Source organism: Salmo salar, chromosome 16 (assembly GCF_965601325.2).
Source record: "Salmo salar chromosome 16, fSalSal1, whole genome shotgun sequence".
Lineage (NCBI taxonomy): Eukaryota > Metazoa > Chordata > Actinopteri > Salmoniformes > Salmonidae > Salmo > Salmo salar.
In genome coordinates, this window is record NC_138306.1 from 75716938 (window position 1) to 75733065 (window position 16128).

A 16128-nucleotide genomic window follows, 5' to 3' on the forward strand; every position below is an offset into this window, starting at 1 on the left:
GTGTGTGTTACTGTGTGTGTCTTTCTGTTTTTGTGTGTGTGTGTGGCTCAGGGGAGTGGAGCGAGGCGCTGTACCCTCTCCTCACCACGCTGACAGAGTGTGTGGCTATGATGAGTGACAAGGCTAAGAGCTCCATGGTGTTCCTGTTGATGCAGGACAGTGCTCCTACCATCGCCATGGACCTGTCCCTGCAGTACAGACGAGACGTGGTATTCTGCCAGACGGTCAGCACAGGACACATGCACACATACTGACGTGCGCGCACACGCAGATTCATATACACGTGTGCACGGACACCCATTAGCAAACACACATGCGCGTACACACACACACACGCACACAAGCAGTGAGGTAGAATGTGTGTAAATTTAAATGTAAGTAAATGTTGAGTGTTTAATATACACCGAGTATACCAAAATTAGGAACAATTCCTACTATTGAGTTGCACCCCCTTTTGCCCTCATAAGTCTCAATTTGTCAGGGGATGGACTACAAGGTGTGGAAAGCGTTCCACAGGGATGCTGGCCCATGTTGACTCCAATACTTCCCATAGTTGTCAAGTTGGCTGGATGGCCTTTGTGTGGTGGACCCTTCTTGATACACAGGGGAAACTGTTGAATGTGAAAACACAGCAGCGTTGCAGTTCTTGACACACTCAAACCGGTGCAACTGGCACCTACTATCATACCCCGTTCAAAGGCACTTAAATCTGTCTTGCCCATTCACCCTCTGTATGGCACACGTACACAATCCATGTCTCAATGCTTAAAAATCCTTCTTTAACCTGTCTCCTCCCCTTCATCTACACTGATTTGAAGTGGATTTAATAAGTGACATCAATAAGGGATCATAGTTTTCACCTAGTCAGTCTGTCATGGAAAGAGCAGGTGTTCCTAATGTTTTGTACACTCAGTGTTAATGTTAATATCTCTCTCCAGCTCACTGCCCTCATCTGTGGCTTCATCATCAAGCTGAGGAACTGTCTCCGTGACGATGGCTTCCTCAGGCAGCTCTACACCATCGGCCTGCTGGCCCAGTTTGAGTCTCTGCTCAGCACCTACGGTAAAGTACACACTCTCCTCTCTCTTTCTCTCATTCTCTCTCTCTGTTTAATAATTGTTCACTCTCTCACATACCTCCCAGGTGAGGAGCTGTCCATGTTGGAGGACATGTCGGTTGGCATCATGGACCTACGGAACGTCACCTTCAAGGTGACCCAGGCAACCTCCAGCTCCTCCCCCGACATGCTGCCGGTCATCACCGGCAACCGGGATGGCTTCAACGTCCGCATCCCGTTGCCGGAGACCATGTTTGACGCTTTGCCGCGGGAGATCCAGAACGGCATGCTGCTGCGTGTCCAGCCGGTGCTCTTCAACGTGGGAATCAACGAACAGCAGACGCTGGCAGAGAAGTGAGCGGGGGAAGGAATGATAGAGATGCAGAGTGGTGATGTCCCTGTATTGTTGACATGTCTCCTGTTTGTGACAGGTTTGGAGACACGTCTCTGCAGGAGATCATTAACCTAGAGAGTCTGGCCAGACTCAACTCCTACTATCAACAGTTCAAGGAGGTCCTACCTGAGGACTGTAAGTCACCATAAAGTAAATGGCCCTATATGGTCCTACCTGAAGTAAATGGCGCTATATGGTCCTAACTGAAGTAAATGGCCCTATATGGTCCTACCTGAAGTAAATGGCCCTATATGGAGAATATTGTTAAGATGTAGCCTATAACATCCCCGCTGGTCTCAGGCCTGCCCAGGTCCCGTTCCCAGACGTGTCTACCAGAACTGCTGAGGTTCCTGGGACAGAACGTCCACGCCAGGAAGAACAAGAACGTAGACATCCTGTGGCAGGCAGCAGAGGTAGGCCCATTTTTCGCTGCAGGGCCATGAATGAATTATTGGAGATGATCCTTTTGAGTCCAGTCCATTTCATTCTGTATGGATGTTACTAATGAGGATCCAGAGCAGGCCTGAAGAATCATTTTGTAGTGAGCAGCCTGCTGTCTATTATTTCCTGGTATCTCTCCTCCCCAGATCTGTCGTCGTCTGAACGGCGTACGTTTCACCAGCTGTAAGAGCGCTAAGGACCGCACGGCCATGTCCGTCACCCTGGAGCAGTGTCTGATCCTACAGCACGAACATGGCATGGCCCCACAGGTCTTCTCCCAGGCCCTCGACTGCATGCGCAGGTAGGTGTCCAGCCCACTGCCTGAACTAAAATGAAACACACACATATTGCTCGCTCCATATGCCGGGACAGTGCCAACTACAGGGTCCCCTCTCCTCCATTTAAAAAAATAATAAAATATAAAAGTTGTGTTTTAATTCTCTGTAATTAGCATTGGTTCCTCACGCAGCATCTGCTTGTCAGTCTGTCCAGCCAGTTTGTGGAGAATGCTCCCCCATGACGACAGAGCTCGCTATCCATACCCCCACATCATCCCCCTATCCAGCTCTCCTCCAACCCCATCCCCCTGTTCTCTGACACTGCTTGCTGAGAAGATAAGAAGGGCTAGACGAAGTGAAGGAGGGTAGAAGGAACAGAAACCTTGTGTAAGGATGTGACGACTCCCAGAACGGAAGCCCTGTAGAGTACAGTAGGTTATGTGAAAGATCTGTTGGGTAGTAATGTAATGCTGGCTGCAGCTTCCTGCATGGTCTCTCGCTCCTCTCTTCACCTGCCCACTTCCTGTTCCTATTTGGTATGGGGAATTTTAAGTGCATGGCTTGAGGCTGGCATACCTTCCCCCACCCCACCAGCTGTTCAGGAAGTAAATCCAAATTCAATGACTTGACTGAAATGAAATGGATTGGAGCACAACCCCCCCATATCTGTTGTCTGTGGTATGAACATGGAGAATCATCACTGTCTTCTCTTCTTACCTCTTGATCTTTTCTTTCCTAAAGATGCAGAACATTTCTCTTAATTTTCTCCTTTCTCTCTTTCTCTTCCTCTTTTATGACAATGTATTTGTCTATCATTTTTCATGTTTTGGTTGGAATGATTTCCTTTATCCGTTTTTAATTTGGGGTGTTTCTTATCCTTGTTTGGGTTCATTACTGGCTGAATGGGTCTTCTTTTCCCGTTCCATTCCACTGGCTGTGGCCCAAACCGTAATGTTATCACACCCCACCTGCACCATCACTGGTATCTCTCTTTGTTATCCACGGCTGATCATGGCCACCACATATCATTCATATCGTGTATTACCGTCTCCTCCACTCTTATTGGCCACTTCATCCCTGTCCCAATGCACGTGTCCATCTATCCATCCATGCCACCTGTACTTTTTGGCCCTGGCTTCTCCTCCCTCCCTCCCCCTCTCCGCAGCATTGGGACCAGGGAGGGGGTCACCCAGAAGAACCTGAGTGGCCTGTTGCCTGTGCGTGATTTCAGGCTGGACCCCAGCCTGCTGTACTCCCTGCCCCTGCTGGCCCTCAGCCCCAACCTGCTGGTCGTCTGGCTGTTCCTCAGCGTCGCCTACTTCCTGGCCAAGCTCCGCTGCAGCTGAAGGCACAGCCCCTCTGCCACCCAGCCCCACCTACTCTCAACCTCTACTCACCTCTTCTCTCTGCCCGTTCCCCCCAGTGTGTCCATCAGTCAGTCAGTCAGTCGGTCAGGAAGAAAGGCAAAAAGTTAGTTTGTCAGTCAAGGAGGAAGACAGGGAGTCAGTCAGTCGCTCTATATCAGTCTGTCTGGAGCTCAGCCGGGAGAACCCTCTGATTGGTCGAGGGCAGACTGTGTGTACCTGACTGGACTTTATGTGCGTCACTCGGCTAAACTGCCAGCTGTTCCACCCAATGGGCAGCCAGCACTCCTCCCGCCCTGCTCTCTGTCCTAACCAATCCAGTCAGAGCAGGAGGCTGGTCTAAAGGTCTATGTGCCGTACTGTATGAGACTGTTACTGTCAGTGTTCTGACATATTACTCAGTTTAACACCCATTGTTTTACAACAATCAAATACAGAGTATGGAGAGAAACTTTGTGAAATATAGCCGGTAAGAAGTTTTAGCTGAATTTAATGGAAGTTTTGTCCCAGTTGTCCTTGAGTATTTATAATGCAGCTTCCCAGCTCATGACATGATTATAACCATGATAATATGATGTCATGGATCCTTTGGTTTTGCACAGAGCTTATTTTCAGTCATGCAAATGTTCTGGCTTGCTTGACGTTTACGTCTTCCATAAGGTTTGCATACAGCATAAGCCAAGGGATGGCTTGGCCATGCAATATCAAGCTGATGTTGTCTTGATCTGGCGGCCATTTTGTTGTTGTTCCTCAGGCCTTCCTACTCTTACAGCAGGAGAGACTTGTGTCCGCTTTCACTTTAAACCAATGCACTTTTTTATCAACGTTGTCATCTTAATGAAGGTTGTTAGCTTGTCTTGCCAATTGATACAGTTTCATCTTGGTCGGAGCAATTTGAATTGACTAAATCTGGGAATGTATGATATTTCAGGGGAGCTTTGTTGGCTTGTTTGATTATGCAGTGTAGTTTTTCCGAAGTATTTATTTTTGAGTTGATATCAGATTTCATGTCTGTACCAAGTTTCCTATTTACTATAGAGTTTGTGTTTTTGAATTGGTTCTTTGTTTGAGAACCTATAAGGGTTGCAGTTCTAGGGAAATGACAGAGAAGAGAATGTACATGGGCAAACCTCATGGCTCCCTACCACCAAATGATGCACTACCTCTGACCAGTAGTGCACTAAATATAGGGGATGATTTGAGACACAGCCCATGCTTGTTGTGCCAAATGTTTTAGCCAGGTCTCAGATAGTAGATACAGGTCTTGGATCTTTATTCCAGGTCAAAGTGTTACTTCCAGATCTCCCAGCAGCCCAAATCCATCCCGCTTCCACAGAGAAGCGCCCTAGAAAGGGAGATTTGATAGCAGACTCTTTGGGTTACTTCCAAGCCTTGCACTCTGGACTTCCTGGTCTCTGCCCGAGAGAGTCCATATACAGTAGTTGCTATCTAGTCCCATAAAAACATGATTAGCCATCTAATGGTATATGCACTCATTAATATATTATCGTTTTCCAGCCCCATAGCCTCTCTCCATTTTAATCAGTATAATACCTGTCTTCAGTGCTGTGTTACGTCCCAAGACGGCCACACTCAATCCAATCTAAAGTGACCTACTAAAGAAATGGACCATCCGTCCCAAAATAGCCTCCTCTGTGAGATTGTCACGCTTGTCTTACATCCACTCCACCCCCCATTTCCAACTCCTAGACCCCCACAATGGAAAACTGGAAGGATTCTTTTGTCATGGTTGGTTGAGCTATATGCGAGCTTGTTAGGCCTCTCTCACCTGTGTGACTGGTATGAGAGCTAGGCTGGGTTTAATAGTGTATTTAGGTTAGTTCAATGGTTTGGCTTTGAATATTCAGAGGGTTTTTTTTAGGTTTTTTTTTGCCGATTTTGTGCAATGTTACTGTTTTACATTATCGACAAATACGTAAGTACATGCAGTATTTCTTTCTCAGTATTCCACAGTATTTACTTTTTCAATCTTGTATATCAATATTGTAAATAATAGAAATGTATAAAATCAGATCATCTATTGATAAGTATGCTGGTGTAGAACTACCTCTATTGTCCCATAAACACCATCTGTCAGCCAGGGGAGAGAGCTGAGAGGAGCCAGGGGAGAGAGCTGAGAGGAGCCAGGGGAGAGAGCTGAGGGGCGGCCAGGGGAGAGAGCTGAGGGGTGGCCAGGGGAGAGAGCTGAGGGGCGGCCAGGGGAGAGAGCTGAGGGGAGGCCAGGGGAGAGAGCTGAGGGGAGGCCAGGGGAGAGAGCTGAGGGGCGGCCAGGGGAGAGAGCTGAGGGGCGGCCAGGGGAGAGAGCTGAGGGGCGGCCAGGGGAGAGAGCTGAGGGGCGGCCAGGGGAGAGAGCTGAGGGGCGGCCAGGGGAGAGAGCTGAGGGGCGGCCAGGGGAGAGAGCTGAGGGGCGGCCAGGGGAGAGAGCTGAGGGGCGGCCAGGGGAAAATGTGCTCCATTAGAGCAGCACCCAAGTTCTGTCCAAAATGGCACAATATTCCCTACATAGTGCACTAATTTTGACCAGAGCCCTATAGGCCCTGGTCAAAGTAGTGTACTATATAGGGAATAGGGTGCCATTTAGGAGGGAAACCCAGTATGTACAATATTAGGATGGAGTTTGCCTCAACCAAATGTGAAATAGCTCTGCCTGCTGGTTGGTAATGATACTACAGATGCTTGTCAACCAGGAGGTCCTATGAAAAGAGTTGGATTGCTCCGTTCTGGGGATACACGCAATTAGGAGACCATTCTAAAATTGTAGAGAACTGCAGAATGTGCTGGTGACAGTTTTTTCTGCTGGTGTATTTAATTCCGATGAAGAAACCCACTGTGTTAAACATGTTGTAGTGATGCTAAATCCAGGAATATTCCAACTAAAACCAAGTTCCTGACTCAATTCTCAAGTGTTATTTTTCTGTTTCTCTTGAATTCCTTAGCGCTTTTGACTATAGAGAATATATTTATATTGTGTTGCATTATATTTTCATGCTTGTCTAAATGCTCATGTTTGATAAATATATGTGATCTTATGGAGAGTTTGATGTGATTACATCATCGTCATGCAGGTGTCACTTGATAATGAGAGGGAGACATTGTAGTTGCTGTTCCAGATATCTTTGTATTAACCCTTGTCTGGTACTTTGCCAAGTTCCAACCCAATATCAGGATTGCTTGGATAACCATTTATGAATATGCTCAGAAATAGTATACTTTTCTCCCTTTCTCTCGAATGCTTCTCTCTGAAATAGTATACTTTTCTCCCTTTCTCTCTGAAATAGTATACTTTTCTCCCTTTCTCTCTGAAATAGTATACTTTTCTCCCTTTCTCTCGGCTTCTCTCTGAAATAGTATACTTTTCTCCATTTCTCTCGAATGCTTCTCTCTGAAATAGTATACTTTTCTCCATTTCTCTCGAATGCTTCTCTCTGAAATAGTATACTTTTCTCCCTTTCTCTCGAATGCTTCTCTCTGAAATAGTATACTTTTCTCCCTTTCTCTCGAATGCTTCTCTCTGAAATAGTATACTTTTCTCCCTTTCTCTCGAATGCTTCTCTCTGAAATAGTATACTTTTCTCCCTTTCTCTCGAATGCTTCTCTCTGAAATAGTATACTTTTCTCCATTTCTCTCGAATGCTTCTCTCTGGAAAGTGCAATAGCAGTCACTTAGTCAGCAGCCCAAAGAATCAGCTTTAATGTTGTTATATAACAAACGTCATGCCAAATGTATCAGAGGAGAAGGTGTATACTTCACTATAGAGTATTTGAATAGTGCAGTTCTCTGTTTTCCCTGGAATGGAACTGTTGCATTGAAATTAGAATGTAGAACTTTTAAGTGTGTGCGTTTATTGCTCTTGTTTCACTTTATCTGGGGTGCTCGTAACTCTACCTAGAAAGCACGTCTTCTGTACACAGTATTAGTGTTCTGTACCCTCCCTCCAACAACATCCCGATATTTCCCGGGACAATCCGTCCGACCGTCTGCTTTAGCTGTTGGCTCCATGTTTCTTTGACAGTGGCGTCAATGTTTTGGTTGGTTTTTGGGTTCCTCATTGTCTTTTAACACGAGCCCTTTTTTGTTTTGTTTTCTTCACTTTGCTGTCATCCTCTCTATCTGTGCTTGCCCTCCCTCCCTCCCTCCTTTTTCCCAGTGAGGGCTGCAGACGGGAGAATACCATGAAGAACGTGGGATGTCGCAAGTATGCTTTTAACTGTCTGCAGCTCAAGGCCTTCCCCAAACATTACAGGCCCCCCGACGGAACGTTTGGGAAGGTTGAGACTTGATTTGGATCATAATCTACTCTATTGTAATGGGGACAGCAACGACAACGGCAGCATAAAAAAATGAATCATTGGTTAGATGGTCTTCAACCTACGGTAGTTGGGGAAGTCCTGTGGTAAATAGCTGTGCACTGAATCGATGCATATTTTCCATTTCAAAGACGAATATCAGAAACTATGGAATGGGGAAAATGTCAAACCACTACTGGTTGAGAAACGATATACAATTTATTCAGACCACACATGCATACCTTTTCTAGATTGTTCTGAAGTTGTAGATAAGTCAGGTGGGACTAGTAACTACACTGTCTGGTTACATCACGTTTTTAGGTTAGTCAAGATACAGCAAGGAGGTCTTTTCCCTGAAAAGACAGTCACTGATTCTTTACCGCTATACACAGTGAGGACTTTTATTTCTTTTCAGAGCCTCAGGCAATCTATAGGTCACCAAAGGTTCATCCTAGGACAATGCTACTTCATGCTGACTATGTTCAAAGTTGTCTCTCAACCCATAGTTAACATGTAAACTGGGATTCGTACATTTGGTTGGCGTCATTGGCCAGAGCCTATGCATTTCAGAGTTCTCATTTAGGGAGTGTTTTACGTATGGACTACACATTGTGGAGGTCAAGCCAGTCTGATGGACTTGATGAAGGATTCCTTCCCCACGTGGCTTTAGCAGTACTCTAATCCTGTAGAGCAGGGGTTCTTTCAACGTTTTCAGCTCCAGAACTAAATAAGAAATTGACCATCCTCCTGTGACCCAAATGGTTCACCAGCGACCCAAAGGAAGACGAAATAGTGCGTGATTAGAGATGTATTCTCATAACTCACGACCCACCTTTTGCATGCCCAGGGCCCACTTTGGAACCCGACCCATAGTTTAAGAAACCCTGTAGAGAGATGTCCCACAGACTGCAATGGCAACCCAAGACCAACCAGAGCTTTCAGTGTCTGATGCGTACCTCACCCATGTACTGTTTCCTATTTCATATCTGTAACGCCTGCGTTCAACTTCTTTGCCAAATGAAGGGTTGTGATTGTGAATGGATTTAGCTGTGTGGCATTATCTGGCAGCTCACTGAAGTCTTAGCACTGTCTTAAAGGGATAGTTTGGGATTTTGGCACGAGTTCACCCGGGAGTCGGGTGAAGTTAGCATTGGCTTGCGAAACTACCTCTAACTAGCTTAGCACAAAGAGGGCCTCATTGCCAAAATCCTGAACTATTCCTTTAAGACTTAAAGAGGAATATGAAAAAGCTATGAATGTTCTAGAAAGATCCACTTCCCTCTTTTACCAAGTTAATTTCTGGAAAAAGTTGGGTTTGAGGGTAGCAAATGAAACATAATACATTATGTAACATTGGCTTGTAAAGGAAATTGTTTAGATTATTTTCTGTTCTAGTATTGAACCATGTAAAGACCAGTAGTAAACCATTTAAACACCCAAGAAGCACTTTTCTTTCAGATCATTTTCTGCATTTGTTGCACTGTTATTTTAGGATTGTCTTGTTGGTAGGCGTTGTTGACCAGGGTAAAAATAAATAGTCAGTAAAATTGTTATCGGTATGGGAGTTACATTGTACGTTAATCTGAAACTGTGCTGCTCAACAACATTTGTCAAGTCTATTTTCACCACGAGCGGCAATGTCGACTTCCTTTTTTGCAACATTTAATGAGATTGCAATTTGATACACATTTGAGCCAGAGGAGACTTGATCTGACAAATGAGTCGTGTGTGTATGTATCAAAGCTTCACATATGTTTGCTTTTCAACAGGCACCTCTGTACTGCACACGACAGGATTTACACACAAACTCAACTGTGAGATGCAGTTTGTGTACATTTAGTGTGTTTACTGTAGTGTCTTTAATGTTAATAAATATTTTTAGTATTATTGGAAACATATTTTGCTATCTGCAGACTTTATTTTGCATTTATGTACTATACTATAGGGTATAATTCAAGCGTTGGGATTGGATTTGTATTTCTTTCTATTGTAATGAGCGCATATCTTGTATCCTGCACAAAGAGGATATCTGTATAGGCCTGACTGTTGCTTTAGATGAAGCTTTCATCAATATCTGACGCTAATAAAAGAATGTTCAACGTCATCGTTTTGTCTTTGTAATGGAAGACTTGAAAGTTTACATCAGGGTGTTGGAATGTTCTGTTCTTATTACAATTCATTCTATTCCAGAATCTTATCTGGGTGACTCTAGCTAGAGTGAAATGTCATCCAGCCAGGTCACAGTAAAACAAAAGACCTTGTCTGGCTACTAGGATTTATTTTTTTTGTTCTCTGCAAGATGCCACTTGTTATACAGTAGCAAAGCTGTAGAGATATGAAGCCAGTTATGTCTGTGGAGCGATCCAAAGACGTACTCATAGTCACAACTAGAAAGAAACACGGTTCAACACATTTTGATTCCTAAAATAAAGTGCGGCTTGAAGACAATGGCAGCACCATTGGCATACGGCACACTATGGAGATCAGCGTCTCATTTCCAGAGGTGGAAGTAATTGGGTTTATTTTTCACTTCTCTTTTTACAAAGGAGTGCTGGTCGAATTTCTTGGACAACTGTCAGGCCCGTAGTGGTCACGCACAGTGAATGCAAATCTACTCAGCCTTTAGCCCCATTTGTAACCCTGTATTCTTTTTATTTGATCATTAATATTGGACTTTTTTTTTTTATTAAAACATCTTTGGAATATATAGATCATATTTTCTTCCACTGTTCAGGATACGTCCAAAGATTGGTATTTTAATACATTTGACTGCGTTAGGAAAAGGTTTTGGAGAACTACAGTGTGCTTAGAATACGACCTTGGCAGATATAAGCAGTCATGTGGTCTATTACTCTCAATCACACTCCAGTCCAGACGGTGGCAGTAATGCACTCAACATCTGGTTTGCACACTAAAGAACGAACAAAAAGGGGGGAATAAGAAGAACTCGACAGTAGTGGCTGCGGACCCGTGAAAGGACGTCTCTTTCGCGCAGAGGAATGGCTTCTTTAATGTTGGGTCGACATACTCAAATTATACAGACTTTAATAATGCGGTCACCGCATTCGAAAATGAGAATTGTGTCCAGTTTTACCGCCGCGACGCAAGAACAAGTGAAAACGTCAAAAGATTAAATCCAAGGCACCATTACAATCCTGAGTTGAAGTACATGAACATACATCTGACTTCTATACACGTTGGCAGACATTTCTTATCACATTCTAAAGGAGTGCGTTGAAAACGAGGTAGCTAACTACCATTTCTAGATGACTTTTTTTGCTTGTATCCATGGTCATGTAGCCTACATATCTGCTAGATCTCCTGACAAGGGGCACTGGTTTTGCAGCCACCGTCCGTCACAAGAGTATTTCAATGCAATGTTTTCCAGGACAAGAGAGCATATTATTGTTTTTGTAGTGGGGACAGTATAAAAAACAATTTTTAATTAGAAATGTATTTCGTTTTACATTGTTCGACAATGTTAAATTAGATTAATTGTCTCTACAGTACCTGCAGGGTTGGATGCCCAGCTTTAATCAAAGTCAAAACTACAGAGGATGGAGAGAGATTAGTTGTAAAGGAAATGGTCAAAATACACAACCGTGAAGTCAGTGAGTTGAGTGGTCAACATAATGGTTCAATTCCAGATGGCAATACTATGATGCATTTTATAGTCTTACTGTTATGATAAAATACAGTAGGACTATCACATAACAATTACTGGTTGACGGTTGTTCATAAATGTATATAAATTAATGTTCTTGTACAGGCTGCATTCAAGAAATACCCCGAGAGGAGACAACTAAGCCTGGCTGAACGCGCCATGTGTTCCTTATTACTGACAAAGTACGATGGCAACAAAAGACTGGTGATCGAAGAGCTCACTAAAGTAACTGGAAAAGTCATCCTACCGAAGGACATTCACAACATTGCAGCAACAATGAACTGTCCTCCAAAATGGTGAGCGAAAGAAACAAGAGGTGACCCAAAGGGATTCGAATGGTGATGGACACTGACACAAAGCTAAGAGAACAGGCAGGAAAAAGACGGCCTGGATCTGGTTACTATTTCTGACATAATACGGGATATTATGTTAAGGGCGGAGCATTGCCATTACGTTGCCACAACGTTGGGGATGTTACACCCTCACATACAGCGGTGTAGGGCTGGTGGTTTATTATTTTTTTACCTGACCTTCGAACAACCGCCCGGAAGTCTCGCGAGCTTACACTCCGGTTCGCTACGTAGACTCCAGTGGTAATCAGCTTGGTAATAACAGGCTACAGTTCACCAACCTTTTGACCTGTGACAGGCCGGCAAACTCTGGTTATCCACCTACGTTACGTACACATGGGGTTTCCATATAGGCAATATCGGATATTCTTTACGGCTGCTCTACTCAGCCTGATTAACTTCTGATTCAATTCCTATACGGTGTGTCTTCTCCCATTCATTCCGATATAAAGGTGCATGACAAGGTGTAGCAGACATGCTTTAGTCTTTCAAAGACGCGTCCGCAACGACAGTCAAACTATCGTCAAGCACAATCTTGCGGGTAAAGAAATTGTCGACAATCTTAGATTTTGGAGCGTAATGTCCCATTTAATGTTACTGCTGTTGTGAATATGTCGTTGAATGCACCTCTAAGCGTTCAAGGATCCAAGGAGGTCCGAGAAGAAACTGGTGCTTGACGTGGACACGGGGGTGGATGACGCTCAGGCCATCATGATGGCTCTCGCAGCCCCCAACGTGGAGGTCCTGGGGATCACCTGCGTAAGCGGCAACACCTCCCTGGAAAACTCCTGCAGGAACACACTGCGCGTCCTCAAGGTCTGCAGAGACTTGAGGTAGGCCTGGCGGAAACACTGCTCACTTCATTAAACAACGATTTGATTTGTAACGATGATACAATTTTGGTGGTAAGCTTATGCTCTTTTATAGACTAATATCAGTGTGTATTATATCTGCTGTGTTGCGTTAGATCCCAGTGTTCGGTGGAGCTGCGGAGCCTCTGATGGGCCACCCCCTGTCGGCAGGCTCCTTCCACGGGCAGGATGGGCTGGGGGACACCCCTGACCTAGATGCCCCAAGCCTGGAGCTGTGGAAGGGGCTGTGGAAGCCATCATCAGGCTGGTCAATGAGAACCCTGGAGAGGTCGGTAACAAAAGGGTTAGGTTCTTAAGCTAAAACCAAACCCCAGCACCCCTAGATCTATGAGAAATGTCTTTGCATTGGGGCTTGGAATCCAAACAAGAAGGTATTTTATTAGGATCCCCATTAGCTGTTGCAAAAGCAGCAGCTACTCTTCCTGGGGTCCACACAAAACATGAAACATTACATAATACAGAACATCATTAGACAAGAACAGCTCAAGGACAGAACTACATACATTTTTAAAAAGGCACACGTAGCCTACATATCAATGCATAGACACAAACTATCTAGGTCAAATAGGGGAGAGGCGTTGTGCTGTGAGGTGTTGCTTTATCTGTTTTTTGAAACCAAGTTTGCTGTTTATTTGAGCAATATGAGATGGAAGTTCCATGCAATAATGGCTCTATATAATACTGTGTTTTTATTTTTTATTTTTTGTTCTGGATTTGGGGACTATGAAAAGACCCCTGGTGGCATGTCTGGTGGGATAAGTGTGTGTGTCAGAGCTGTGAGTAAGTTGACTATGCAAACCATTTTCAACGCATTCATGTTTCTTAAAAAGAAGTGATGCAGTCAGTCTCTCCTCAACTCTTAGCCAAGAGAGACTGGCATGCACAGTATTAATATTATCCCTCTGATTACAATGAAGAGCAAGACGTGCTTCTCTGTTCTGGGCCAGCTGCAGCTTAACTAGGTCTTTCCTTGCAGCACTGGACCACATGGCAGGACAATAATCAAGATTAGACAAAACTAGAGCCTGCAGAACTTGCTTTTTGGAGTGGTGTCAAAAAAGCAGAGCATCTCTTTATTATGGACAGACCTCTCCCCATCTTTGAATCTATAGGTTTTGACCATGACAGTTTACAATCAAAGGTAACGCCAAGTAATTTAGTCTCCTCAACTTGTTCAACAGCCACACCATTCATTACCAGATTCCGCTGAGGTCTAGAACTTAATGATTTGTACCAAACACAATGCTCTTAGTTTGAGATGTTCAGCACCAGTTTATAACAAGAAGGTCTAGTGCTTCGTTGCCAAGACGTTAAGGGTATTTGTTTCTTCTTCATAGTAGATGTCTGGATTGACTCAGTGTTGTTTCTCTGTCTAGGTGTGCCTGGTAGCTCTGGCCCCGTTGACCAACCTGGCCCTTGCAGTGAAGATTGACCCCACCCTCCCTCAGAAACTCAAAGGTCTCTTCATCATGGGAGGCAACACTGACTAAGGGCTTTATGTCTATAATGCCATTTACATAGGCCTAGTGACTTGTTATCAACATACCTTGTCATACAGTCAATTGACCTGGTAGGATGCTATGAAATTATATAAATAATAATGACCTAATAATAACGTATTTGTTTCTTGGATATTGTGTTTGCAGCGAGGGGGAACACCACAGTGTGTGCAGAGTTCAACTTTGCTGCCGACCCGGAGGCTGCTTACATCGTCCTGAACCGCTTCTTCTGTCCAACCTACATCGCTACCTGGGAGTTCTGCTGTGAGAACAATCTACCATGGGTAAGAGCACAGGTACTGGTCATCTACCTATACAGACTAAATAAAGGCTCACACACTACCAGGCTTATTGTAAACACTGGTCCAGCTCTCACATCAGAACAGATGGGAGGAAATGAGACAAGGAGAGAGGGCCTCTTTCAATTATTGAGATGCATCCACTGGCTTATAGACAATTCATTACTATCAAAATATCTCCTGCAGTCTTTTTACAAATATTTTACATACATTTTGTTTGAGCAAATTGATTTGTCTTTTCTCCAAACCCACTTGTCCCATCCATCTCTAATCTGCACCCTGCAGTCGTTCTGTGACAACTGGCTGGCCCAGGACTCAGACAAGGCCCGCTTCATGAAGAGCATCTTCAAACACACCATGGACACCGTGGCCACTTGCGCTCGCTACCAACGGGAGATGACGGCTGGCCCGGGTTTCTTGTCGTGCGACTCGTACGCGGCCATCGATGATGGTTTCGTGTGGGTGGCGGTTACCGTGGAGCTCCAGGGGACCTACACCCGGGGCATGATGGTCCTGGACAAGCTGGGAGTCCTGGAGAAGGAGCACCAGGTTGTCATCATGAGGACAGTGGACCTGGAGAGCTTCATGGACTCCCTGAAGTAATAAGCGCTGGGCTGGGAACTACACCTATACCGCTGTCCCATATTGCTTTCAATTGTTTATTTTTACAAAATTATAGGGGGGGGGGGGGCTCCAAAATTCCACTCTTCATAATGAGTTTCGTACAGATCTTGATAAGAGGGAGACAGTTTGAGGTGGTGGATATGTCCACTCTTCATAATGAGTTTTGTACAGATCTTGATAAGAGGGAGACAGTTTGAGGTGGTGGATATGTCCACTCTTCATAATGAGTTTTGTACAGATCTTGATAAGAGGGAGACAGTTTGAGGTGGTGGATATGTCCACTCTTCATAATGAGTTTCGTACAGATCTTGATAAGAGGGAGACAGTTTGAGGTGGTGGATATGTCCACTCTTCATAATGAGTTTTGTACAGATCTTGATAAGAGGGAGACAGTTTCAGGTGGTGGATATGTCCACTCTTCATAATGAGTTTTGTACAGATCTTGATAAGAGGGAGACAGTTTGAGGTGGTGGATATGTCCACACTTCATAATGAGTTTTGTACAGATCTTGATAAGAGGGAGACAGTTTGAGGTGGTGGATATGTCCACTCTTCATAATGAGTTTTGTACAGATCTTGATAAGAGGGAGACAGTTTGAGGTGGTGGATATGTCCACTCTTCATAATGAGTTTTGTACAGATCTTGATAAGAGGGAGACAGTTTGAGGTGGTGGATATGTCCACTCTTCATAATGAGTTTTGTACAGATCTTGATAAGAGGGAGACAGTTTGAGGTGGTGGATATGTCCACTCTTCATAATGAGTTTCGTACAGATCTTGATAAGAGGGAGACAGTTTGAGGTGGTGGATATGTCCACTCTTCATAATGAGTTTTGTACAGATCTTGATAAGAGGGAGACAGTTTGAGGTGGTGGATATGTCTCTAGTGTCTGTTTTGACTTGCCATTATGTTCTGAATCACCATCAATCATTTTACTTTATCAGGAAATAAATATTCTACAATGTTAATTTTCTGAT

At 44.3% G+C, this 16128-nt stretch overlaps 2 protein-coding genes across 16 annotated transcripts in view; both read left to right on the forward strand.

The window, feature by feature from the left end:
- LOC106574620 (inositol polyphosphate-4-phosphatase type I A-like) overlaps window positions 1-9946 on the forward strand; it is a 49587-nt gene extending 39641 nt beyond the window's left edge. For 7 of the 15 annotated variants that reach the window (XM_082962925.1, XM_082962926.1, XM_082962930.1 and 4 more), the window contains 7 exons: window positions 52-224; window positions 939-1062; window positions 1144-1411; window positions 1489-1586; window positions 1752-1864; window positions 2039-2193; window positions 7704-9946. In XM_082962925.1, coding sequence (XP_082819051.1) covers window positions 52-224; window positions 939-1062; window positions 1144-1411; window positions 1489-1586; window positions 1752-1864; window positions 2039-2193; window positions 7704-7836 — 1064 coding nt within the window. In that variant the 3' untranslated portion in view covers window positions 7837-9946. Of the gene's footprint in view, window positions 1-51; window positions 225-938; window positions 1063-1143; window positions 1412-1488; window positions 1587-1751; window positions 1865-2038; window positions 2194-3335; window positions 5775-7703 lie in introns of those variants that run through there. The other 8 variants (XM_082962921.1, XM_082962924.1, XM_082962928.1 and 5 more) reach the window with 4 other exon arrangements.
- A 1479-nt stretch (window positions 9947-11425) lies between these two features.
- LOC106574686 (uncharacterized) lies at window positions 11426-16127 on the forward strand. Its single transcript, XM_045696712.2, is given in 7 exon segments — window positions 11426-11453; window positions 12491-12693; window positions 12824-12941; window positions 12944-12996; window positions 14105-14216; window positions 14375-14511; window positions 14812-16127. Coding segments are annotated over 7 exon segments (969 nt in total). The 3' UTR covers window positions 15130-16127.
- The last annotated feature ends 1 nt before the right edge of the window (window position 16128 follows it).